At 48.0% G+C, this 27,166-nt stretch overlaps 1 protein-coding gene across 2 annotated transcripts; it reads right to left on the bottom strand.

Moving 5' to 3' along the window:
* Positions 1-730: 730 nt before the first annotated feature.
* On the bottom strand, positions 731-27,166 carry LOC118208677 (guanine nucleotide-binding protein G(s) subunit alpha-like). Of its 2 annotated transcripts, none has more exons than XM_035383567.1 (12): positions 25,670-27,166; positions 18,351-18,423; positions 15,935-15,989; positions 15,361-15,480; positions 11,055-11,152; positions 4,349-4,403; positions 3,929-4,002; positions 3,715-3,773; positions 3,348-3,468; positions 2,694-2,824; positions 1,549-1,640; positions 731-1,030 (listed from the first exon to the last, which is right to left on the bottom strand). In XM_035383567.1, exons 1-12 carry the CDS (start codon positions 25,806-25,808, stop codon positions 884-886), a joined length of 1,164 nt encoding a protein of 387 aa, XP_035239458.1. In that variant the 5' UTR covers positions 25,809-27,166; the 3' UTR covers positions 731-883. The 2 variants fall into 2 exon arrangements, with proteins under 2 accessions (XP_035239458.1, XP_035239459.1); XM_035383568.1 differs by having other exon boundaries at positions 1,549-1,616; positions 25,670-27,164.

The raw sequence follows: 27,166 nt of genomic DNA, 5'->3' as shown, positions 1-27,166 counted from the left end.
AATTTTTATAATATATAATATATAATATATATATATTTATATACATTCATATATAAATATCTATATATGTAGGTTGGATTTTTTGCACTGAATTAAGTCTTATGTCCTTGTTTGTTTTTTTTTTTGGCCTTTCCCCAATCCGGCCAATCACAGAGCGGGTCAGGGTCAGGTGACAATCCCATCAGCGTGTTCGTCCGAGGTGAATAAGCGTCCATGGCAACAGAGCCGACCCCAGGCCACCTCCCCCTTTCCACCTCTTCATTCTCCACCTCCTCCATGTCTGTTCATCACTCCCCTCCCTTCCCTCTGCCCCCCCCCCTACATGGGGGTGTGGGGGTGTGTGGGGGGGGGGGGGGGGGGGGGGGGGGGGGGGGGGGGTGGAGTCAGTCAGGGGCTGCACGACCGCAGCTCCAAAACCTGCACCTCTGACCAACGACAGTGCGACTACACAGCAGTGTGTGTGTGTGTGTGAGTGTTAGTGTGTGAGTGTTAGTGCGTACAGTACGTGAGTGTGTATGAGTGTGTGCGCATGTACGTGTGTGTGTGTGTGAGCATGTGAGTGTGTGTGTGTGTGTGTGTGTGTGTGTGTGAGAGGTGTGTGTGTGTGTGTGTGTGAGAGAGAGAGAGAGTGTGAGTGTGTGTGTGTGTGTGTTAGAGTGTGTGTGTGCGTGTGTGTGTGTGTGAGAGAGAGAGAGTGTGTGAGGCTTTCAGTAGTCCAGGTCACTGCAACTGCATTTTTTTCCTCTTTATTTTAACGCTGAAATAAGGAGTCGCCGTGGGAACACGGAGTCTGGACGGGGTGGGACGGGGAAGGGGGGGTGAGGCGGGCGGGGGCGGGGTTCAGGAGGCGGGGTCACAGAGTCTGTCTCTCCGGCCCCTCCCATCACAAGAGCTCGTACTGGCGCAGGTGCATGCGCTGGATGATGTCCCGGCAGTCGTTGAAGACGCGGCGGATGTTCTCCGTGTCCACGGCGCAGGTGAAGTGGGGGTAACAGTAGTGCCGGCCGTCTCCGCTCGCCGTGCTGATCCTCTGCAGCACAGAGAGGAGAGACATGAGCCCCCAAACTCAGGAGCCTGAACCCCCAAACTCAGGAGCCTGAACCCCCAAACTCAGGAGCCTGAACCCCCAAACTCAGGAACCTGAACCCCAAACACAAGAGCATGAACCCCACAGCACAGGCCCAGCACAGCACACACGCAGCACAGGCCCAGCACAGCACATATGCAGCACAGGCACAGCACACATGCAGCACAGGCCCAGCACAGCACACACGCAGCACAGGCACAGCACACATGCAGCACAGGCCCAGCACAGCACACACGCAGCACAGGCCCAGCACAGCACACACGCAGCACAGGCCCAGCACAGCACACACGCAGCACAGGCACAGCACACATGCAGCACAGGCCCAGCACAGCACACACGCAGCACAGGCCCAGCACAGCACACACGCAGCACAGGCCCAGCACAGCACACACGCAGCACAGGCACAGCACACACGCAGCACAGCTACAGCGGGCGAGTCCGCTGACCCGTGTGAGACTCACCAGGAACTCGTCTCGTATGAAATACTTGGCTCTGGTGACCCGCGGGTCCTCCCCTGGTTCAGGAGACGCTGAGGGAGAAACAGACAGACAGACTGACGGACGCAAATTCAGGAGAAAAGGCAGATAGTCACTGGCAGCACGATCACACTGAGCATGCTCCACACCCAGGGTTGCCAGGTCTTCGCACAAATCCACCCCACTGTACCAGAAAGCAAAACATACATGAACAGAGCAGCAAAAGAATCACCTCTCGTCCACGTATGCTACATCAGCACATTGGCCATAATCTCTGCACACAGGCATCCATATTGGACTTCCAGTCGTGACTTCTAACTTACAAACAGGGGCAACATAGCTCAGGAGACCGATTGTCTGGCAGTCGGAGGGTTGCCGGTTCAAACCCCGCCCTGGGCATGTCGAAGTGTCCTTGAGCAAGACACCTAACCCCTAACTGCTCTGGCGAATGAGAGGCATCAATTGTAAAGTGCTTTGGATAAAAGCGCTATATAAATGCAGTCTATTTACAAACTCAACCCATTGAAAAGGAGAAACCATGGGAACCTTTATAAGGAATAATTAGGTGGCAACCCAGTCCAATCCCAAACCAGGAGAATACATGACATGAAATCGGGAGGACTACCATAGATATAAACTCAAAGCGAGGCTCCACACAAATGTTTAATGGCTGCTCTGGTTCAAAGCACCAAACTGGAGCCAAAAGGTTTTTTTTTAAAAAAGCAGTACTGCTCATTCTGAAATTCAAAGCCTCCAACCTCTGTACAGAAGTTTTTTAAAGACTATTACAAAGATCATTGAAATTAAATAAACCATGTGACAGAGTTTCAACAAACCCTCAGAAACAACTACTGACAAATTAAAAACCCAAAATTTGAACAAATGGTTTATAACCATTTAATCCGTAATGGTGTTGTGAAATGGTGGTAACTGCAGAATAGATCACTGTGCTTCGGACCAACTGAAAACAATTCTAGAATACACAGGGAGGAGTCAGGAGTGCCCTCTTGTGGTATGAAAGGAGAGATGCAAGAATTTACTTCCTGTTAAAACTCCTCAGGATTTAGTTATCACAATTCTGAAGGTAAAATCACATATTTGTGTGAGTGAGTGTGTGGTTTATGCCTCACCATCATCAGGTGTGGTGTAGCGTGCAAAATCTGGGAAGTACTCCTCGATTTTGGATTTCCCTGCCAAAACCTTCTCGGCCAGCAGGTCCTGTTTATTGAGGAAGAGGATGACGGAGATTGTCCGCAGCCACCTGGAGACACACAACAGCAGCCTTTAGACTCTGGAGCAAGCGACAAGTGCGTGCGTGTGTGTGCGTGCGTTAGTGTGTGGAATGACCTCCCAGTGACGGTCAGAACAGCAGAGAATCTCACCACTTTCAAACGCAGACTAAAGACTCATCTCTTCAGGCTGCACCTCTCCCCACCCCTCCCTAGCCTATAGTTCAGCTCACTGTACCTAGCTAGGATAATTTTATTATGTTAGTGTATCTGGCAGGATTGTTTTTGTATGATTAGGTGTGATTCCAGTGCTAGTTTGTACTTGGTAGGATTCTTGCTTGCTGAACAAGCTTACTCTACAGGGTTGGAGTCCTGATCGATGTGGTCACTTCTGGCACTACGATCCTTACTTCACTCTAGTGTTTCTTTTGCGCCTCTACATCATGAAACCTATGCACTTGTTGTACGTCGCTCTGGATAAGAGCGTCTGCTAAATACCTATAATGTAATGTAATGTGTGTGTCTGTGACTCTGACTCTGTGTGAGTGTGATCACCTGTTGTTCCAGATGTTCTTGAAGAGGTTGAGGGCCTCCTGTACGCGGTTGGTATGATCGTCCTCCCGGACCACCATGTTGTAGCTGCTGCTGGCCACCACGAAAATAATAGCCGTCACATCTGCCAGGAGAGCCAACAGGTTACCATGGAGACCGCGTCATTTTTTTCAGTTTTTATATATTTATATAGCTTCTCATCTGTACCCCCTTTCAGGTGATAAAACTTGAAAACTGAATTAGTATTTTTCACCAGTGCAGTTACAGTGGTTATAGAGACTGGGCACGTTTGGGGTGAATGCGCTGTGACACTGGGGGAAAATCTGGCCGTTGAAGTTTAAATGCAAGGGAATGAGAGTCGGGGTCCTACCATTAAAACACTGAATCCACTTCCGCCTCTCGTCCCGCTGACCGCCAACATCGAACATACTGCGTTTAAAAAGCAGACAAAGAAAGAGCGAGTTACATGACAACATAATTACACTCTCCAGATAACTGAGAAACTGTATGGCTAGAGCACCCCCTACTGGCAGGCTGCAGTACAGCACACAAATTAACAAAAATAAAACAGATGACCAACTCACTGGAAATTAACTTTGTCGATCTGGAATTTTGTCTCAAAAATGCCTCTGGTGAGCACTCTGCATCGCAATAGGTCCTGGGAAAGAAAGAGAGGGAGGGAGGGAGAGAGAGAGAGAAATAAATACGAGAGAGAAAGAGGGGGTTAATTTCACTATGCATTAAAAGCAGAGCACTGCTAACTGATCTTTCATGAACAGAAGCATCAACAGCCAATAAATATAAAGGGACAGAGACAATAAAATAGTTTTTAAATGGCTGCACACGTTTTGAAGGAGGATTTGATGTTAATGTGTAAACATCACAGCCTGTGCCTGTGATAGCCTGTGTCAGCCTATGCTCCATACGTCCATAGTTCACACACACAATAATGGCTACAGACAGTGTGCCAGTCAGAGGTCAAAGGTGAGAGGAAGGTGACTGACCTGATCGGAGGGAGTGTAGTCGCTCTGCTTCACAATGTCAATCCTGTCTAAAAAGCTGAGAGAGAAACAGCGTGTAAGTTTATGATGGAGGACAGTTTCACACTTTAAACATAAGGCAGCTGCAATTCATCCTTCAGCCAGCAGAGGGGGCACTTCCTAGTAACAGGTGTAAGGGGAACAGCTCCTCTGCACTCAGCTGCAGAACTGACAGAACTGATGAACCTGATTGATATGAGCTTTTTGATGATGTATTGTTGATGCTGATGATTATATCAAAATTAAAAAAAAATTTGATCACAAAAAAAAAAGGAAGCAAGGCTAGTTCCCTGTGGAAATAAAACTATGATTGAGCTCAATAAACAGTGAGCAGCATCCCGGACGCTGTGCTGTGTAGGTGTGTGTTACGCACGGCCCAGACACCACAGCTGCCATCCTGGAAATGTTCACATTATCTAGAGGAAGTAAAGCTGTCTTTAAATTATCAAATTTGAGTTATTTTGCATAAATTGAGGAAACGTTGTTTTATAGATCATTTAAAACGTATCACATGGGAGGAAGTTTCACTCCAACATGGCGTCAGGGAAAGAGACTTTTGAGAATTCTGTCAGAACATTTACAGCGATGTTTTATTTTTAAACAGGTGTACGGGTATGTGCTCGGTGTATGGAATAACTTTTGCATCGAAAATGTCTGTTTGTTGGGGTTTATTTATACGGCTGGCCTGAGTTTTCCTTAAAGGTCAAACATTAGGTCATTCTTTGGAGCTGGCTCTCCAGTCGTCCAATGAGGCACACTTGTGACAGGAGAAAACCAGTGATTGGCCACCTGTTGGTCCGAAATGTTGATGTCCACTCACAAACCAGTCGGATTTTAGTGGCATGTGGATACAACGGGACAGGAGCAAAGTGACCATTGGTTACCATGGCAAACTCACAGCGTAACCATGGCTGCACTGACACTGCGCTTGAGCACAAGCAGACGCACCCGGCGCTCAAATGCCATGGCAACCAGGAATGTGACAGGGAAGGGTGAGAAATGATGGGACCAGCGAGGCCGGGCACAGGCCAGGGCGCTCAGAACAACGCCCAATCACAACACGCCCAATCGGAGCAACGCCCAATCAGAACACACCCAATCAGAACACGCACCCTCAACCTCTCCTGTCCTGTCAATCATCTCAGCCTACACCAGAGGACACTACGCTGACTCCACGATGCCTGGATCCCATCAGAATGCACTGTCACAGAAGGTGAGACCTTCCATGCAGAAACAGCAGCCCCTGGTGGTCAGATGAAGTAATGACATGGTGTTCCCAAAGAGTACAAACTGGGGATGCAAATTTAGAGCAACCCCTTTAATTGATCTTCAAATCAAATCAAATTTATTTATAAAGTTTAAATACAACCCACATTAACCAAAGTGCTGCACAGGCAGGTAAAATCACAGAGTAAGAACAAATCACCGAATAAGAACAGAAACACTGAGTAAAATCATAGAGTAAAAAAGCATCAAAACACACGCATAAGCACAAATCTACAAGTCACAGGCATAGGCGCAATGGAATCACATCAGGAGGATCCAAACGCTAGAGAATAAAAGTACGATTTCAGCCTGGACTTGAAGGACTCAATGGAGGGAGCAGATCTAATTTAGTGGGGGGGGGTGGGGGGGGGGGGGGGTGGTATTCCAAAGTCTAGGGGCAGCAACAGCAAAGGCGCGGTCACCCCTGAGCTTAAGTTTTGCTTGCGGGACAGCCAGGAGCCCCAAGTCAGACGACCTGAGGGACCTGGAGGTGGAGTAAGGGGTTAAAAGGTCTGTGATGTACGAGGGAGCCTGCCCATTTAGGGCTTTAAAGACAGACCGGAGAACCTTGAAATCAACTCTAAACCGCACTGGTAGCCAGTGGAGAGAGGCCAGAATAGGGCTAATACGGTCCCTCTTCCAGGTACCCGTCAGGAGCCTGGCTGCGGCGTTCTGGACCAGTTGCAGGCGGGACAGGGACAACTGACTAATCCCAGTATACAGGGAATTACAGTAATCTAAGCGGGAGGATATGAAGGCATGGATGACTTTCTCACAATCTTTAAATGACAGAAAGGACCTGATTTTGGCAATGGTGCGAAGCTGAAAGAAACCGGCTTTAACTACTGCATTGACCTGCTTGTCAAATTTAAAGGCGGAGTCTAATATCACGCCAAGGTTTTTGACATAGGGTTTGACGAGGGTGGACAGGTTGCCTAGGCTGCTAGTAATCAGTTCGATGGAGTCAGGGGGGCCAAATAGGATCATTTCAGTCTTGGTCACCTCTTAATCGATTTATAATGATTACCTGATAAGCTTAAAATCTCCTACATGGCCTACAAAAACACTCAAAATATGCCCACCACTTAATCAGTTGCGTATTTTTAAAAACAAGGTGCTGTTTGGCCCTGTCAGGGGTCCTCAGGGGCCACTGCATATCTGTGACACAAACACAAAGAGACCCAGCCGCCCACCAGCACAGGCAGGGATTTCCACAGGCAGCTTCGAAGGTGGTAAATGCGCGACTCACAGCGCACTTTCATTTCTGAACTCGCTTCAGTGCACAGGGGCATACAGAGCGCCGTCAGAGTTTCAAACACTCCACCCAAACACTCAACCATCCGACTTGTGGCACGGGATGCTCAAACCCCACATTCCAACAACCGTAGCCCAGACGAGCCAGTGCCCCCGCTGCGTGAGAGGCAGGACCAGCACGCGCTTTCCGGAACACAGAAAGCATCACAACAGCGTCGTCAGAAAGGGCTTTCGGATAAGACGCCTCGGACCGAAGAGAAGCGCTGCTGGCAGCCAGCGTCCCGCAGGCGAAGGGAGGCCGGGGGAATAAAGCCTGCCTCTCAGCCAGCCAGCACCTTTTAAACGGCCTCCTTTACCAAACTTTATAACCTGAGAGAACGTATGAAGCCGCAACGCGAGGGTAGAATTTCACACACCTACATTCTTTTAAACAAACTGCTCCTGACTGGCTGGGGCTTTTAAAAGCGCGAGAGGAAATAAACAAATCAGATAAAAACATTTTAAAAACCGAAGCGGGAAAATGGCTGTGTGAAACACTGAAGAGTGTTTTCAGTTCAAACCACTGAACCACACGCGCACACGCACACCTGCACATACACACACACAGGCACACACGCACGCGCACACGCACACCTGCACATACACACATACAGGCACACACGCACGCGCACACCTGCACATACACACACGCACGCGCACACGCACGCGCACACAGGCGCACACACACACTATACACTATACACACACACACACACACACTATACACTATACACACACACACACACACACACACACACACACAGACAGGCACACACCAGCACATACATACGCGCACACACACACACAGGCACACACACACACACACTCACACACACAGGCACACACGCACGCGCACACGCACACGCACACGCACACCTGCACATACACACACGCACGCGCACACACACACAGGCACACACACAGGCACACACACACTATACACTATACACACACACACACACACACACACACTATACACTATACACACGCACACCTGCACATACACACACGCACGCGCACACGCACGCGCACACACACACTATACACACACACACACTATACACTATACACACACACACACACACACACACTATACACACACACACACAGACAGGCACACACCAGCACATACATACGCGCGCACACACACTCACACACACACACACACACACACACACACACAGGCACACACCAGCACATACATACACGCACACGCGCGCACACGTGCACACACACACACACACACGTGCACACAGACACACACACCTGCATGTGCACACACACACACGTGCACACAGACACACACATCTGCACATATACACACACACACACACACCTGCACACACACACACAAACTGTTTGTGCAAGACTGGGAGAGTAAGGAGAGGGAGAGGGAAAAAGAGAGAGAGAGTAAGGAGAGAGAGAGTAAGAGGGAAAGAGAGAGGGAGAGTAAGGAGAGAGAGAAGGAGAGAGAGAGGGAGAGGGAAAGAGAGAGAGAGAGTAAGGAGAGAGAGAGACGTCTTCAAAAATAGCTCTCTGGCACCCTAGCCTGCAGCTTGGTTGCCACGGAGACGAAACCACAGGCACTATAAATAGACCATTAGCTCCAAATATTAACTGGTGACGGTACAGGGAGGGAGGGAGGGGGAGAGAGAGAGAGAGAGTGAGGGAGGGGGAGAGAGAGAGAGAGAGAGAGTGGAGGGAGGGAGGAAGGAAGCAGAGACAGCAGGAAGAAAGGAAGTGAGACAGCAAGAGAAAAAGGAAGTTAGTGAAAGAGTGAGAGTGGGAGAGAGAAGGAGAGAGAGAAGCCAGCCCACACATACACACACATATACACACACACACACACACACGCAAACACATGCTCACACAAACATACATATACACACATATGCACATACTGTATATACACGCACGCACGCATGCACATACACATACAGACATACACATATATATATATATATACACACAAACACAAACACACGTGCACACATACACACATATATACACACACACGTATGTGCACACACACTTGGCTTTACATGGTCCAGGTTAATTTTTGTGTTTTCCTAAGCACATGACAGGACAGGACAAGTGGTAACAGTGATATTCCCCTGGCAGTTATCCTGCAGCCCCATTCACAGCCCATCAGGGCCACCCAACTGACCAGCAGGGGTCACTAGAGAGCGATGAACGCAGACCCCTAACTGACTGACACCCCCCTCAAGCCTCAGCGATGGACATTGGGTTGGGAGGGGGAGCTACTGGCCAGTTGGCACTGGCACGGTCTGGGTTCGATCCAAGGCCATGCAGCTCACCTGTGCACCAGCGTGGTGCAGCCTTAACCCCAAGCCATCCAGCAGCCCACAACTGCCGTGTGACTGAAAATGGAGCCCTAAATGTGACCAGAAAGGTTTTTATTTCTATTTTTTTATTTCTATTTGCTGAATTATAATGGATCTCTATGGGGACAGAACCATACCACTGCTGGCCTCTAGGAGGCGACGGACTGAAAGTCCGGGTCCAGTTATACAGCTGTGTGTGGTCTTTCTGCAAACCACCTGTAGGGGGCTCAATCTCAGCTCGATTCCAAGAGGAAGGCTGCTTTCCAAACCTCATACTCGTGTTCTACCTAGAGCATACAGCACGTGCGGAAGATAAACAGTCCTGTGATGAAGTGCGTTCCAAACTCAAGAACGCAACAAGGCAAGGATGCGAGACTTAACCAGAAGTTCTCTTTGTGTTCTAAAAAAACTAAGTGCACTCCGATGCAGACTTCTCCATGTTTTCCTTACCAGAAGCCACTGCGTTTTCTGCTCTGTATTTGAGGGTGAAAAGGCAGAAGGAGACAGAAGACAGGAGGATTTTGTGCACAAGTGTAGGTATATTTTATTAACAGATTTTTGTAGTGTCAATGTGCAAAGATTAGAGGTCAGTTGTGGTGATATCAAAGTTCCAGTACACTTAAAATCGAACGGATTTTAAGCGTTCTTATGATAAGAGTAGTCTTGTAAGTGTACCTGGAGGCGTGTTCTTACAGGAACATGACAACGCAGAACAAAAGAACACAGTTTGGAATGTGACCAAAAACCTAATTCTGTGCATTGCAGACTCTTTCTCCAGCAGAACACTGATTGCAATAAATCATGGCTGCCCAACCCAGTTCCTGGAGATCTACCGTCCCGTAGGTTTTCATTCCAACCCTAACAAAGCACACCTCATTCTACAGCCAGAGCAGGGCTGCCCAACCCAGTTCCTGGAGATACACCATCCTGTAGGTTTTCATTCCAACCCTAATTTTGGCACACCTGATTCTACTAATTAGCAGCTCAAGCAGACCTCTAGCTGTTGAATGAGGTGTGCTTCGTCAGGGCTGGAGTGAAAACCTGCCGGACGGAAGATCTCCAGTTAGAAACTGTTCCCAAATGAAACCTGCTGTTACCCAACACTGCTAGGTATTGCTCCTAATCTGCTGCAACAGGCCAAGATCTGTAACTGACAAGCAGTGATTTTGCTGTGGTTTTTCAGGAAGAAAACCCTTAATCTGGTAAATGGTGGAAGCCTTGGCAAGAAAACATTAGTTTCACTCCTTAAATGTGCTCTGCTGAGCTGCTAACCGGCCGTATTCAAACACACCCAGTAAGACAGGAGCCCGCCCTTCTGCTGTAGCATTGCTAGCATGCTTAGAGCTGGACAAAGGCCTAAAGGATCCATCCAAAGTGGAACTCACAACAACAAACATGTTAAAACACATATTTCATATTTTAAAAGTTCTTTTTCTTCCAGTTTTGGAAGAAAGGTTTTGGAAGACTATTTTCAAATGGTACAAAAGATCAGATATTATCAGTGATGACAGAATCCTGCAGAGTTTAATGAGAGACAGTGTCAGTCCTGAACCACAGTAAAGGACAGACAGGAACTCAGTGAGCAACTCTGCACAGCCTCCAGAAAAATCCCTCCAATTACAATCCGGTAAATGCAAAAACCATAGAGGAAGTCTGTGCGCATCAGTGCTCTGAGTTTGCACTGATACCATCTGAGGGAAGTGGAGAAGGGCAGACTCGGGCTTGTTCGTGTTTGGAAACTGCCCCGTGAGGGGTATAATACTCACTACTGCGCACAGTCGATCAGCTGGTACTCGTTGGACCGCTCGAAACAGGCCTGCACCCCCTCATCCTGCCACAGGTACTTTGCGTGCTCATAGAACTCCTGCAGAGGACAGCGAGAGGTGGGGTTAGAGCCAAGGGAGGTGGGGTTAATACTTTTTTCAGTTAATAACTGAAACAGAAACTTAAACAGAAAGTAATCACTTGAGCAGGTAACTCTTATAGGGCACTCCACAACCTGTTCCTCTTTCTCTAGAGACTTAAAGTATTCAGGCAAAATGTTTTCTTGTTTTTGTTTTGCAACAAAATCACAAAGCTGTGAAACCTTGCCTTGGAGTGAAGTATTTAATAACACAAGCACAATGCCTTTTCATCCCAAAAGAGGCGGAGTTTCTACAGGTTGTCATTCACTGCTTCGCAATAACCAATCAGGAGACTGTTGCTCAGCGGAACACACTTCCCTTGCCCCAGACGCAAGCTCCGCCCACTGCAGGGATAACAGGCACCACTCCTCTGCTGAATATTCTGAGAGGGTGTGGGTTTACTCATGCTCAAAACATGGAAGCGGTCTGGTTACTCAACCTTAATTATCAATTAATTATGTTGAGCAATTACGTAAAAATATTCTGCACTCGGGTGCTTTCCAAAGAACGCGTTCAGGGTGTTTCTCAGCAGCGAAACAGGTGCGGTGTGATCTGAGTCATAAACAACTGAAAAGGCATATTGATGAATCACCCTGACACACATTCATTAAGACATTCAGACTGGCTGTACTTCAAAGACGTTCACCCACATATGAAGAGATGTGCATATTAATAGAATTATGTATGTTCAGATGTGGAATTGCGGTAAAAAATAAAAAAAAAACAGTGAGAAAAAAAATCAGTACATCGGTAAGATAAGTCTACTTTAAGTAAATAGATATGAGAAAAATTATCAGGGTTAAAGTGCTAGAACATTCCAAACAAAAAAACAAAACAAAAAACCTACTGAATTGGCCTTCCATAGCCCTGATATTAATGACAACAGTTCTGGAAAATCTCGCAAACTCCCAGTGCATTCTGGGAAATGGAGTTGCAGAGCTTTTATGGAAAAAACTATCCTGTGTCACGCTGAAGATGTGAACACTTAGAGCTCGTCCCTGCCGATGAAGAAGCCCCCACCACAGCCCCCCCCTAAAGAAAACAGAAGAGAGAGCAGTGTTCCACAAACAGAGTCTTGCCTTATCAGTCACATGCCTTCATTGAGGGAGGGGGGGGGGGCAGGACAGGGGGGCTCATTCCAATCCTGCAGCTGGCCCATAATGCAGTGGGGTAAAAGATCAATGCTATATTGTTTCTCTCTATCCATTTGCTGTTTTTTAAATTATTATTTTCAGAAACACACCCCTTCCCCACCACCACCACCACCGCCCCTCAAAGATGGTCTCACAGAGACACTCAGATCATTTTGTGTTGGCTTGCTTTCAGGACCCTCACTGTAACCCCACTGTCTGCTCCACACACCACTGTCTGAGGTGCCCTTGGTGGGGGGGGGGCAGCCTTTTCTCTTTTTCTCTTCACATTTCGGAAACCCTGTGCCCATCCCAGACGGTCGTTCCAAATATGGCCATAAGGAAGCAGAGTGGAGAGACACCAGCAGTGCTCGTGTTTCCAGTAAGCGAACATTCGCACGTGGTTCCCTCTCTCAAAACGGCCCAGGACCCCGCCCACGACCCCGCCCAGCGCTCTGCTAACACGCAGCTAGTAATACACAATGGTCTTCCTCCTAACAAAGATCTCTGGGAATACCGGCATCCATGACACCGGCATTACCGACACCTGCCGTCACACCTGCCGTCACACCTGTTTCCACTAAACAAATTTCCCAGCCCTGTGACCCCAATACAGCTACAGGAAGGAACTGACAGGGCTAATTAGGTGTACAAATGCCAATTAGGTGTACAAACTTCCAAAATGGAGCGCACCCTGAGGTCGTACTTACTCATTCTGTAAACCCGTCTATGACTCCAATCACATTCCACAGTCACACCACTCAAACCGGGATACACCCGTCTGTGCACAAAACAATCAGCCAAGAAAAACACAGTGTGGTTCTGCTTGAACCTGGGTGCAGGGTGGGGCGGAACAGAGAGAGGCACAGCCTCCGTTTCAGTCAGTGACTGTGAGGGGAGCGGAACTAAGAGGAGCACAGCCGCTGTTGCAGTCAGTGACTGTGAGGGGAGCGGAACTAAGAGGAGCACAGCCGCTGGTGCAGTCAGTGACTGTGAGGGGAGCGGAACTAAGAGGAGCACAGCCGCTGTTGCAGTCAGTGACTGTGAGGGGAGCGGAACTAAGAGCAGCACAGCCGCTGTTGCAGTCAGTGAGGGAGGCGCACACTGCCGTGCGCAGGGGGGAATCCTCCTGGGTCACAGGTTAGCAGAAGTGTGGCCCCAGAGGGGGGCTGTTTAGGGTCATTAAAGGTAATCAGTTAACGAGCAGAGCACAGTGGCCACACCCGCTTCTCTGGGGCTCGTATTATTACTCTAAATGAGACCCAGGGGGCGGAGCCAGGCCCGCTAATCACTGCCCCAAGGCCCACAGCCCCCCCCTTCCCCCCACGGCTCTGGCAGGTACAGGAGCAGAGAAGCCTGTGCCTGTGTCAGACGCTGGGTCCCTGCACTGCGCTGAGGCTGTGTGGGAGGAGCACTGTCAAGCTGGCCAATCCAGAGCAAGCACAGGACAGGTGGGGAAGCAGGGTCTACCTGGGCACTCTAAGGCTATGAGCCTCACAAGTAATGCTAACCCAGAGGTGCCAGTCTGTCAACTGGCTGGAGCAACAGTGCGTTTTTTTGGGGGGCGGGGGGGCGGGGGTGGGGGGTGTGGGGGTTTGGGTGCTTGGGCACTGAGTTTGCAGACCAGGGTGGGGGTGATTGAAATTTCCACCTGGGGGGGGGGGTGCTCTCACTTTGCGCAGTGAGCTGGTACATTATTTGTTTAATCTGGGAACTGGTTTATTTTTAGTTGTGGTCCGTCTATTTGGCGTGAGATTCGTCTCCAGTCCGAGTCTCTGCAGTAGGACTGCACAAAGGAGTCACATTCCTACCACAAAACACCCAAATATCTACAAAATACAAAATACAGGGGCTTAAAGCCCGTCTGTACGCACGCCTCTGAGTGTTATGTAACAGGAGATGGGCTGGAAAGCGTTTGTGCAGACAGCTTTCCACATCGAGAGCCTCAGCCCGTCACAGCCGCCCGGCCAACCAGTCAGGTGGGTTCGGTCAATGCCACGCCCCATAAAGAATGAGCCGAGGCGTGGAGCCATTTACCACACCGAACCATCGCTCCATATCTGTCACTCAGAAAATATGTAGAAAGGGCGAATACGTCCCTGCCAGACTGCCTCCGCTGCACTACAGATCTCCGTGGTTTCCCATGGTGTTTCTGTTTTATTTATCGACGTGTACACCAATATTTATGGAAGTAAAAGTCATTAAAAGTGTCCATTTTCCATACATGGTGCAGCATGTAAGCTGAGCGCAGAGGTTTAATCTGTGTGGACACTTCGGGGGACCTCCCATCCCAACGCGGAATAGCGGTCTAACCGTTACACCTAGAGACACGCGTTCCATTGGTCAAGCTCAGGTGGAACCCGTCAGGGTACAGTGGAGTCAGACCTCGATTGGTCCTCTCACAAGCCCCCATTTCTGTGAATGAGAAAGGGGGTTCTCGCCGGGTCACTGTGACTGAGATCCAGAAAAGACCAATGATTGGCTAGTTTGTAACCTGTCCGTTTACAGTAGTACTGCGGTCATATCTGTGTTTAGCGGGCCTGTAAATAATCAAGTATCTCTACCTCTCTGTCCCTCTCCTCTCCCCTGCTCTCTCTATCCCTCTGCTTTCCTTTCCCTTCCCTCCTCTCCTTCTTTTGGTTTTCTACCCCCATCATGTTCTCTTTTGCTGTGTGTGTGTGTGTGTGTGCATGTGTATATACTTGTGTATACATGTAAGAGTGTGTGTGTGTGTGTGTGTATACATGTAAGAGTATGTGTGTGTGTGTGTGTGTGTACATGTAAGAGTGTGTGTGTGTGTGTGTGTGTATATACATGTGAGAGTGTGTGTGTGTGTGTATACATGTAAGAGTGTGTGTGTGTGTGTGTGTGTACATGTAAGAGTGTGTGTGTGTATACATGTAAGAGTGTGTGTGTGTGTGTGTGTGTATGTGTGTGTGTGTGTGTGTATACATGTAAGAGTATGTGTGTGTGTATACATGTAAGAGTGTGTGTGTGTGTGTGTGTGTGTGTGTTTGCGCCCGTGCGCGTGTACTCACAGATGGAAACTCGAAGTCGTTCTGGCTGGTGAGGTTGAGGATGTACTCCATGTGGGCCTTGTTGTCAGGACAGGCCAGCAGGACGGGGGGCACCAGTTTGCTCATGGCCGACACGATGGTCTGGAGCGTAAGGGAGAGAGAACGCACTTACAGTCAGAAGGCACAGACCACAGACCCAGCCCAACACACACACCACACACTACAGACCCCACAGACCACAGACCCAGCCCAACACACAGCCCACACACTACAGACCCCACAAACCACACACCGTGCACACCACTGACCCCACAAGCCACTCACCCCACAAACCACACACACCCGCACACTACAGACCCCACAAACCACACACACCCCGTACGCTACAGACCCCACAAACCACACACACCCCGTACACTACAGACCCCACAAACCACACATCCTGCACACCACTGACCTCACACAACACAAACCCCACACACCACAGAGCCAGGGTCCACCACAGACAGAGTGCAAACCACTGACCCCACACACCCCTTCACCACTGACCCTGCACACCACAGACCCCGCACACCACTGACCCCATGCAGCTCACCTCAATGGCTTCCTTAATGTTACTCTTAATGCATGGAATCTTCATTTTCCTCTCCCTGAAAAATAAAAATGAGTGCTGGTTCAAATATCCCAACAGGCAGTTTTTTCCCGCAGAAAAACCATTTTTTTAAAAAGTAGTAGCAACCACACAGGCCGCAGTTCTACTCTGTGCAGTTAGGAACACTTCGCTGCGCTCTGCAGTTGGTTTATTTCAGGTATATTTTTAAACTCCACTTGATGCAATTTCAGGTCCATATACAGACATTCTTTACAATTTTCTTCATTACAAAGAACAAACAAAAACAAGCAAATACTGACATTTACTTCTTTTGTACAGGACAACCTGTGGAACCATCAATGAAATGAAAAGCTGCACCTACACCTTCCTAGGGATGATCTCTCTCTCGCTCACACAGACACACACACACACACTCACACATGCTCACACACTCTCACATGCGCTCATACACACGCTCACACACCAAACAACCACCAACACTTTAAATGGGCACATTTCCCTGCTCATTGATGTGCTTAACCTGAGAAAACGGACAGAAACATGCTTGACCATCAGCTTTCACCAGCAATTCAACTCAGATCATATATCACATATTTTGCAGAAATGAGTTAATTCCATCAGCTGTCTGACATGCATATAGTGCAGATCTATAGTCTATCCTCAGGTAGTATTTTTGGTGACTGAGGACTTCATCAGAATCTGCACTATCTGTCTGTACCAGAAGCATCGGACCACTGCAAGCCTGCATCAGCTACTCCTAAAGATCAGTGTACTTCAACACTGCGATCAGTGGGGAGGACGACCAGCACAAGCAGTGCTGAGTGTGTTAAGCTTTGGCTGTTAGCATGGCAGTGTGCCACTTCCTGCACAAGAAAACTCCATCCTGTGAGCAAATCACAGGACCAATCAGTCCAAGCCCCATTTCACACAGGACCAATCAGAGTCAGAGTCCCACTACAGACTGGACCAATCAGAATCAGAGTCCCACTGGACACTGGACCAATCAGAGTCTGAGTTCCACTCCACACTGGAGCAATCAGAGACACAGTCCCGGTCTCACTCCACACTGGACCAATCAGAGTCAGAGTCCCACTACAGACTGGACCAATCAGAATCAGAGTCCCACTGAACACTGGACCAATCAGAGTCAGAGTCCCACTACAGACTGGACCAATCAGAATCAGAGTCCCACTGGACACTGGGCCAATCAGAGTCTGAGTCCCACTGGACACTGGGCCAATCAGAGTCTGAGTTCCACTCCACACTGGAGCAATCAGAGTCACAGTCCCGGTCTCACTGGACCAATCAGAGTCCCCCATCCCACTCCACACTGGACCAATCAGGGTCAGAGTTGCACTGCACACTCCAGCACAGCTGCGGAGATCAGGAAGCATCTCTTCAGCTCACAGGTGTGCTAAAAATAACCACCAGCAGGTAAAGTATCAATCATTAGCTTTTTTAACTAACCCAGAATTCTGCGTACAGCTCACTGGTGCGGGCAGTGCTGGAAACACACAATATCCTCACAGCTTTCCCTTTTACATCCACCGTCCAGTTTCTCTGTCAGATATATTACAGGAATATGCAATGCAAGCCAAACAAATATTCTCACTGGATTGACTGACTGTCATTTTTGCATCAAGCTTCTAATTTTTAAAAAACACATTTACATGTGTTGTACTGACCCGTCCCCATCAGTACAACATCCTCCATCGATTTTGGAGATCAGATGAATCCAGATTCTTCCCAGAAAGGCAACCTCTTCCCAAACCTCAAACTCTTCCCAGAAACTCAGACGCTCCCCTGAAATTTACTCTCCCCGAAACACAAACTCTGCCCTGAAATTCACTCTCCCCTGAAATTAACTCTCCCTTGAAACTCAGACTCCCCTGAAACACAAACTCTGCCCTGAAATTCACTCTCCCCTGAAATTCAGACTCTTCCCTGAAACTCAGACTCTCCCCTGAAATTTACCCTTCCCTGAAATTCAGACTCTCCCCTGAAATTTACTCTCCCCTGAAACGCAGACTCTCCCCTGAAATGCAGACTCTCCCCTGAAATTTACTCTTCTCTGAAACACAGACTCTCCCCTGAAACACAAACTCTCCCCTGAAATTCACTCTCCCCTGAAACGCAGACTCTCCCCTGAAACACAAACTCTGCCCTGAAATTCAGACTCTCCCCTGAAATTCACTCTCCCCTGAAATTCAGACTCTTCCCTGAAATTCACTCTCCCCTGAATCACCTGCAGCTAGCCTTTGTCAGTCTTCGGGCTGGAATAAATGCTCAGCGCTGACAGACTGAGCTTCGGACAGCGAGCGCCTGACCAATCAGAGCCACTCTTACGCGAGGAGGTGGGGACAGCCTAAACTCTTGGTTTAGAGGGACAGATACTCACTCTGTATTGTAGCCGTTGACATGCAGGATCTTCATCTGTTTGACTACAGTACTCTTCCCAGACTCTCCCGCTCCTGCCATGCACACACACACACGCGCACGCGCACGCACGCACGCACACACGCACACAGAGGGGGAGAGAGAGATCAGTCATTAGGCAAATCTCACAGAACACGGTCCTCATCTGACATTACTGCTGGCATTAGTATGACACAGAGGAACCCCACACACTCCCCAGTGTAGGAGGGGTGTGTGCCTTCCCATCCCCTAGGTGAGAATCATCCATATGCACAATAATATCATCCTGTATGGCAGGTGCCCTGGAGCCCAGGTGCCCTGGTAAGACCTCCCATCAACTCTTTATGAGTGATGTCATCAGTGAAGCCCCTAACCCTTCAATAAAGAGGACCAGAGGCTCTCAAACATACGTCCATAAGCGACTGAAATAAGCAGAATAAACTAAAATTAAGCCAATAAAAAGCGCATGTTTGAATGGAGCATAAAGGCCCTCCCAGTCAGCAGCTAACAGCAGTGCGCAGGGAGGAGGGAGAAAGACAGTGCGGGGGGAGCGACAGGGATCCCCTGAATCTCTCAGAACATGCCCAGTTCGGTTCGGGAGTATCAGGGCACCTTCCCACACAAAGGACAAAACTTACTTCACCTACTTTATAAAAAAAAAAAAATTTAATAAATTTAAAAAAAAAACACATCGGTAGCTCCAGAAGGCGACGTGCAACTTGGCTGTTGCATCGCCCAGGGTCTGGGAGGGTTCAGTTATTATGGGGGTATTATTGCCTCAAAATTAAATAACTTCATTGTGGGACGTAACTTCAGCTAGGACTGTATTCAACAAGTGCGTGAATTAGCAAGTTAACTAGCTAAATATAAGCTGGAACTAGCAAACTGCAGACTGGTGTTAGGACTGTTTACCCTTTTACAGCACGATACTCAGCATGATACCCAATAACATCCTGCTGACATACTTAGCCAGCAGTAGCTAGCTAACATTCCCCCCTCCCAAAAAAAACTGAATGTTATTACACATACAACACAACGTCCAACAGAGGAATATACCGAAGAGTCTGCTTGTGTGTGGTTTCAGACCGAGCGAACATGCATCCAGCAGAGACAGACTCGCGCGCGCATACACACATCAGTCTTTGTGCATGTGCTGGGGTTATAGGGGAATTCAAAAGTAAAAAGAAGGAAAACCCCACACACCACTCTTCACTGCTCCCATTGATTGAGCTATGCGACCGACTTTCACCCAGACTCAGACTTCATCAGCCACCAGAGAGTGACACTCGCCCCGCTAGTACAGGCAAGTACTACATACAGCACCACAGGTAAGTACTACATACAGCACCACAGGTAAGCACTAACACAGCACCACAGGTAAGCACTAACACAGCACCACAGGTAAGTACTACATACAGCACCACAGGTAAGCACTAACACAGCACCACAGGTAAGTACTACATACAGCACCACAGGTAAGTACTACATACAGCACCACAGGTAAGCACTAACACAGCACCACAGGTAAGTACTACATACAGCACCACAGGTAAGTACTATATGTAGCACCACAGGTAAGCACTAACACAGTACCACAGGTAAGTACTACATACAGCACCACAGGTAAGTACTACATACAGCACCACAGGTAAGCACTAACACAGCACCACAGGTAAGCACTATATACAGCACCACAGGTAAGCACTATTTACAGCACTATAGGCAAGTACTAAGTACAATACCATAGGTTAGTGCCACCTATAGTATTACAGGCAAGTTCTACCCACAGCATCACAGGTAAGTACTACTGTACTACCTACACCTGTACTACCTACACGCGCACACACGCACACACACACACACGCGCACACACACACGCACACACACGCACGCACACACACGCGCACACACGCGCACACACACACGCGCACACACACACGCGCGCACACACACGCGCACACACACGCGCACACACACGCGCACACACACGCGCGCGCACACACACGCGCGCACACACACACGCGCACACACACACACACGCGCACACACACACACACGCGCACACACACACACGCGCACACACACACGCAGCGGTCCTCACGCGTGTTAAAGACGCACGGAGGGACAGCAGGCCCCGTCTCCACCCTGGGACAGCAGGCCCCGTCTCCACCCTGGGACAGTGAAAGCACACGCCCCTAACGAGCCCGGGCACCTGCGCTTCACCTGGAGAGCGAGCAGCCAGGTGATGCTCCCTGCTTCCCGAGGGCCTGATCCCATATTCCCGAGGGCCTGTGATCCCATATTCCCAATTCAATCTCCCTTCCGACGAGGGAAGGAGAGAGCGCTTTTAGTGAACAGGAACACGCACACGGCAGTCATTTCAACGCTGAACCGTGCGCAAAAATGTCCCCGTAAACCTCTCCAGGGCTGAGCTCTGAAGACCGGTCTCCCCAAAGTATAAACACTACCACCTGATTGGCTGCCATATCCACTTCCCAGCAATGAGGTCACTGATTGGGTCCCCTTTCTGCTGAGTTGAGGCCAGTATCGGAAAAGTCAATTTCCAAACAATGTGACAGGAAATAAAAAAACAGGCAGGAAAAACAGTCATGATGGAAAGCGTAGTTTGTCCACGTCTTCAATCCACAATAAGTCACAATATAAAGCTACAAAATGAAAGGCCACCGCAGCATTGACACTGTACACTGGCCAACAGGAAGAAAACTCTCAAAAGGTTCCAAATCCACCTGCTTAATTAAAATTAATTGAGAATCAGGTGACGCTGCAAGGGTGTAATTATACAGGAATGTGTAATTCGTGCTGGAAATGAGACCAGTTGTGTGACTCACTCTGACCTGGTGCAGTGGATGTGAGTGATTCGCTCTAAGCTGGTGCAGTGGATGTGAGTGATCTGCTCTAAGCTGATGCAGTGGATGTGAGTGATTCACTCAGACCTGGTGCAGTGGATGTGGAATGAAACCGCACATCCACGGCGGGGACGCAGTGTCTGCCCTTGGCCGAACTGTGCAACTCAACGCTGTACAGGAAGCACCCGAACCTCACAGGCGGGACGGCCAAAACAGCAGCGCAGGGCTATGCTACGCTAACAATTTCCCAAGGAACACACCGGCTGGTGCTAAACTGATAGGCTTGGGAGCACACTAATGCATCCCATTTAGTAGACATGCTCCTACGTTATATTTCCAGTTAGCACACATCAATTTTCAGGAGCAAATACTCTGTTTTTACTCTGCACTGTAGCGCCCTAGAGGGGGACATCCAAAGGAGTAGGGGTACCCCAACATCGTACCGTAGTGATTCACGATAAAAGCCTTTCTCAGGGATCCATGGGCAGTACCACGCTGGGATTTGAAACGGCAACCTCCGGGTTACACACTCAGTTTCTTAAAAACCCACGACACAGCCGTCAGGCTCGTCTGTGGGGCCTTCCAGAACCCCAGAGCCACCGTCGGTTCTAGAAGAATTCGGCGTTCTGCAGCCACTGTAGAGAAGGGCGCTGTCTACTGTACACTGCACACATTACCCTCAAATTCAAGACACATCAAGGTTGAAATGTTCTGCATAATGAGGGGACGAAATGAGGTTCACATGCACTGAAAAAAGAAAACGGTGTTCTAACAGTGGAGGGTTCAGGCGGGTCTGTGACGGCGTGGGGAAGTTTCAAGGCCCAGATTGGGTGCACTCACACCCTCACAATTCAAGGGCGATGCCAGTCATTCGTTAGCGGGTCTGGTTTGACAACTTTGCCACGTAAAAGCACTTCCGTCCTGCAGAGAGGGGGAATCGCCAGACGCCAACGCCACCCTGAACACAGGACTGCAGTCTGAGGAACACCAGCACCCCTGAACACAGGACTGCAGTCTGAGGAACACCAGCACCCCTGAACACAGGACTGCAGTCTGAGGAACACCAGCACCCCTGAACACAGGACCACAGATGTCTGAGGAACACCAGCACCCCTGAGCACAGGACCACAGATGTCTGAGGAACACCAGCACCCCTGAACACAGGATCACAGGTGTCTGAGGAACACCAGCACCCCTGAACACAGGACCACAGATGTCTGAGGAACACCAGCACCCCTGAACACAGGACCACAGATGTCTGAGGAACACCAGCACCCCTGAACACAGGACCAAAGATGTCTGAGGAACACCAGCACCCCGGAACACAGGACCACAGATGTCTGAGGAACACCAGCACCCCTGAACACAGGACCACGCAGTTTTAGGAACTTGCACCAGCATCATCCACCTGTCACAGTCTAACGGTCTGTACAATTGGCTGCAACTGCCACGCAGTGCACACACCAGAGTAGTGTAGATGGTACTCTTGGCCACTGTGAGGATCGCTGAACAGCACAAGGGTGTTTAGTATATTTTTCATATACTATTTAAAAAAGTAAAGGATGGAATATCCATTTTAAAGTGCGTAAGTATGGACCGTTCTCCTCATCTCACTCTGTGGGACAGGCCAATCAGAAGGCAGTATGACATCAGGAGGGGCACTGAGGGTGCGTTAACAGCCATACACAGGCAGTCTGTCCACTTTCAGAAACCTCGATCGATTTTTCTGGAGCCAAAATCTGTCGCCTTTCTTTGCGATCTTTCTGGTCCCCCCACAGAAGGCTGAAGGCCGTTACTGGCTGTGAGCAGATGCCGTTGGCAGTCACACTTTTGCTTAAGTTATGTTATCTAGTACCTCATTTTAAAATCAAGGACGGAAGCTCCATCTTTCACCAGAGAAGTCATTCACTTTGTCAGGGTTTGTGTGCCTGGCTTCTTTTGGATGACATCACTACCAACGCAACACTGCAATTGGTGCAACAAGTTACAACCAATAACTGCCAGTAGCTCCTGTCCTGGTGGGCGAATGCAGTTCATGTTAGTCGACTAAACTTAACCAGACCTAATGACTCCAATAAAACTCATGTCTACCTTTCCACAAAAATATTTCCTTTTTTTTTTAGCATTAATACTTTCTGTACAGCAAAAACACCATTAATACTTCAAGTCCCACTCAACCCAAAATACAGGGATCAATCAACCCAACTGCCATCAGACCTGGGGAAACGCACACAAACAACAGCGAGCGCTAAGCAACTGTTCATTTCTTAGGATTCCAGCACAACACGTTTTTACCTCTAAAAGGGGGAGAAGTACCCACTCATCTTTAAGGAGAAGGAGCCCAGCGCCTAAATTATTGTTCCAAAGATGTACGGCAGCCAGCACGTCTGTAAACTGACCCCAGGCTTACACACATCACGCTAGAAGGCTACGGCAGCAAAGCTCTTCCGATTGTGACTTAGCCTATATTGCCGTTTGAGGTGTTAATATTTATCATTTCGATCATTTTTTTTTTTTACTTTCACAATGGCCTACATTCTCACGGACAACGGCGCTTTTACACTAACGGCTTTGAGGGCTAGGACACGCGCCCAATAAAAACACAACCAATTAAAATAATCCTTGTCACTGGTGGTGCAATGTCAACGGGAACGAGGTTAACAAAACACTGAAAACGTGGGTGACAGCATTTACCCAACAGTGCACTGAGGCCGAAGGCACCATCCTCTTCTCCAGAGAGGAGTTAGCAGCTGCATTCCCAACACACATTTATAAATGTGTTCTAATTTTCTTTTCTTTTTTTTAACACATTTGCAGTTTTTTCTTGGATGATGGCCTTAGACTTATTAACTGTAACTTTACATTACCATATTCACCCTTTCTTTATTGCGCTTGGGAGATTCTGAGGGCATCTTGGTTAGGTTCCATACTCAAAAAGACTGGTGAAGTAAAATCTCAGATTCAAACCTGCAACCCCTCTGGGTGAGAGCCCTGTTCCTTAATCACTACACCACACCGGCAGCCAATCAGAAGAAGGCTCGAGCCCCAAGGTCTACAGCTGTGTAACAAGCTTTCTTTTTAACTACAGCACAATCAGGCCAATTATTTTACCTTGGGCTGTGCTTTCACATACGGGCATTGATATGACAAGATATTGAAACAGGCCCAAAAGCATGACTTTTGCCTTTTTTTAAAAAATATAATTTGTACAGTGGTTAGAAAAACAACTGCCTTCAGAATCTCGTGAAGACTATAAATCATACATGCCCTTTAAAGAAAAATGTTTAAAGACTGTCATTTTAAAATGTGCCTTGTCGGGTAACCCACATCGTTCCAGATGCGTCGTTAAAATCTAGCCAACATCTCGTACCAATTTAGGCAGTTGACATGTACCTAACGTTAATTTACACGAATAAACCGCATTCCCTTGTGATAAAGGTATTTTTTCAACCTAGTGGTCTACCTACCGCTTAATCAGTATATTACCGAATACAAGTAGGCGAAGGAAACTTATTTTCCAATTAACTTATTGTCCAATAGTTACTCATAACATTCGTAAAGAAAAGTTGTTCATGAACCGACATGGGGAAAAAGTGGGGGTAAAAGTGAAATATCTAGTTCAGGCTGTGCCAGGTAGAGGGCATGTCTTGTTATGCTGCAAACGTGTTCTTCACGGTGTCCCAAATTAACCACCACTTCCCCTCACGCGGAAATACCGGTAAGGCGTTCGGAGCGGAGAGGGTGTGCTGCATTTGCACTAAAAACAAATATACCTCTTCGACAAACACTCGCGCTTCACAATCAATCGGGAGGCGCTCGGGCCTGCGGGGTTGGCTAAAATTAAATACGTCCCAGATTGGGGAAATGGCCACGAAATGGTGAACCCCAGTAAATCGCCATGCTAGACAGGCTCTCTCAGATAGGCTACACGACAGCATGCATCACAGATCCGTGTAGGCTACAATCGTAACAGGCTACTGTAGCTTGAACAATGCAGCCATACAACCTTTTAAAATACTGAACATTAAAAAGGCGTGACGTGCATGATGTCACTTGACACAAAATGACAAAATGGTTGTTGCGAAAAGGGCTCGTTTACATGTAGGCTACAGCAGTGTGTGTATGTGTGTGTGTGTGTGTGTGTGTTTAGTGTTCACCCGCACCTAAAAATACCACAGGCACACACAAACATGCGCGGGCCTACGTAAGGTCCCGGAAAATGTTATTTATTTATTTTATGTGTTTTGCTAAACCAGCAAAAGACAGGTAGTGGTCAGCTAACAAAATAAACATTTAGAGCGTGCTCACCTGGCACGCATCAAGCCAAATAAATTAGCCTATTAACACACAACCAACCTAGACATAGGCTACATCACATATTTCATACATATTTACACTCGAGTCAGTGTGACACTTCAGAATTTCGTAAACTTACCTAGCAGTAGCAGCCGGTGTGTAGCGCGGTATAACTGTTTGTCTTTCTGTAACTGTTTTTCAATCTTTTTGTTCGCTTCTCGTTGAGATTTCTCTTCGTTTCGTTGGTCTTCGGTCTTACTGTTGCTCAAACAACCCATCTTCCCGCGAAAACAAATAAGGATAAGGGGAGGGGGAATTTAAAAACTAAACAATCCTGGATCCCTCAGTTGGCCCACGAAATTAACACACTGACAATGATTTGTGACATATCGCTCGTCCAGGGCCTACTGAGGCTAACGCTAACGACTAAAGAACAAACGACTGTTGCGACTGGAATTCTTTTCCAAAATATTGCCTTAAACGTACTATTGTTACGAGTACATTATTTTATACAGAACAGTGAAAGGGTTGTTGGATAGTGTGGATGACGACAACAGGGCCACCTTCTCAGGCGGTGAATTTGTTCTAAACTGTTTATATTAAACAGGCTATGTGTTGGTCTTCTATTCAGTTTAACAGGCTAAATTAATTTTAGATTTCCCTCTATGTCACGGTGTCTTTAAAACTGACGTAAATTATTTCATTTCACGAATCCCACTAAGGTCGTAGCCTATGGTTGAAGCTACAGCGAAGAGGAATCCAAAACCGATTTTATTTCAACGTCGAGAATCCTTCACTTGCCCCAAAGCACGTAGGCCTATTTCATTATCGTTGGTAAAAAAAAATAAAAAATATAAATGTTAAGCCTACATTTGGAACGTCTTGTATGTCTCTTAATTTCTTTCCTACCGTCTTCCTCCACACAGAGACGAGAGAGCGACAAGGAACCCGAAAAAAATAAAAATAAATATTTACACTAAAATTACCGCATGTGCATTATTCTGACAGTTTCCCGATCTGGCTAAACTCCGTTTAAACCCGTAAGTGGATCATGTTGTTCCTACTGACACTCTGATGATCGGTTTTAGTCCCAGAAATAATTTGATTTTTTTCCTCCAATTTTCCTTCTCTTCAGCGATGGTTGCTGTTGCTGGTTTTGTCCAAATCCGAAAGGCCCCTCTCTCTCTCCGCTTTTGTTGTTTTAATTTCTGTCGCTTTTCACATCCGTAAACCTAACAGTACCGGTCTCCGACTCGTAAGGTAACTCCTAAATCGGCTCCGATGTCTCTGATTATGGCGAAACTACGAGAATTTCTTCGGTATTTTCCCGATTCGTGCAGGTATGGGCTCCAGTCAGCCCTAGCCTTGTACTCCCTTTCAATCCGAATGGTAGGTACACATGTGCATTTAGATACATGAACACACCGCGGCTCCTACGAACACACTCCGCTACGGCCGGGATTCCTCCGTAGACAGGCCGCGTGTACACAGATGCGAAAAAAAGCTGTTTCTCGTGCGCTTTATTTGCTTTTTTTCCTTTTCTCCGGGAATTGTACATTGAGACAGACAGCGTTGGAGAGATGGGGTGGGGCAAACAGCTCACATTGAACCCTGGGAACGACCATAGTTTAATCAC

The sequence above is a fragment of the Anguilla anguilla genome, chromosome 11 (assembly GCF_013347855.1).
Source record: "Anguilla anguilla isolate fAngAng1 chromosome 11, fAngAng1.pri, whole genome shotgun sequence".
In the NCBI taxonomy this organism is placed as follows: domain Eukaryota; kingdom Metazoa; phylum Chordata; class Actinopteri; order Anguilliformes; family Anguillidae; genus Anguilla; species Anguilla anguilla.
This window is presented reverse-complemented; position numbering and strand designations above follow the sequence as displayed.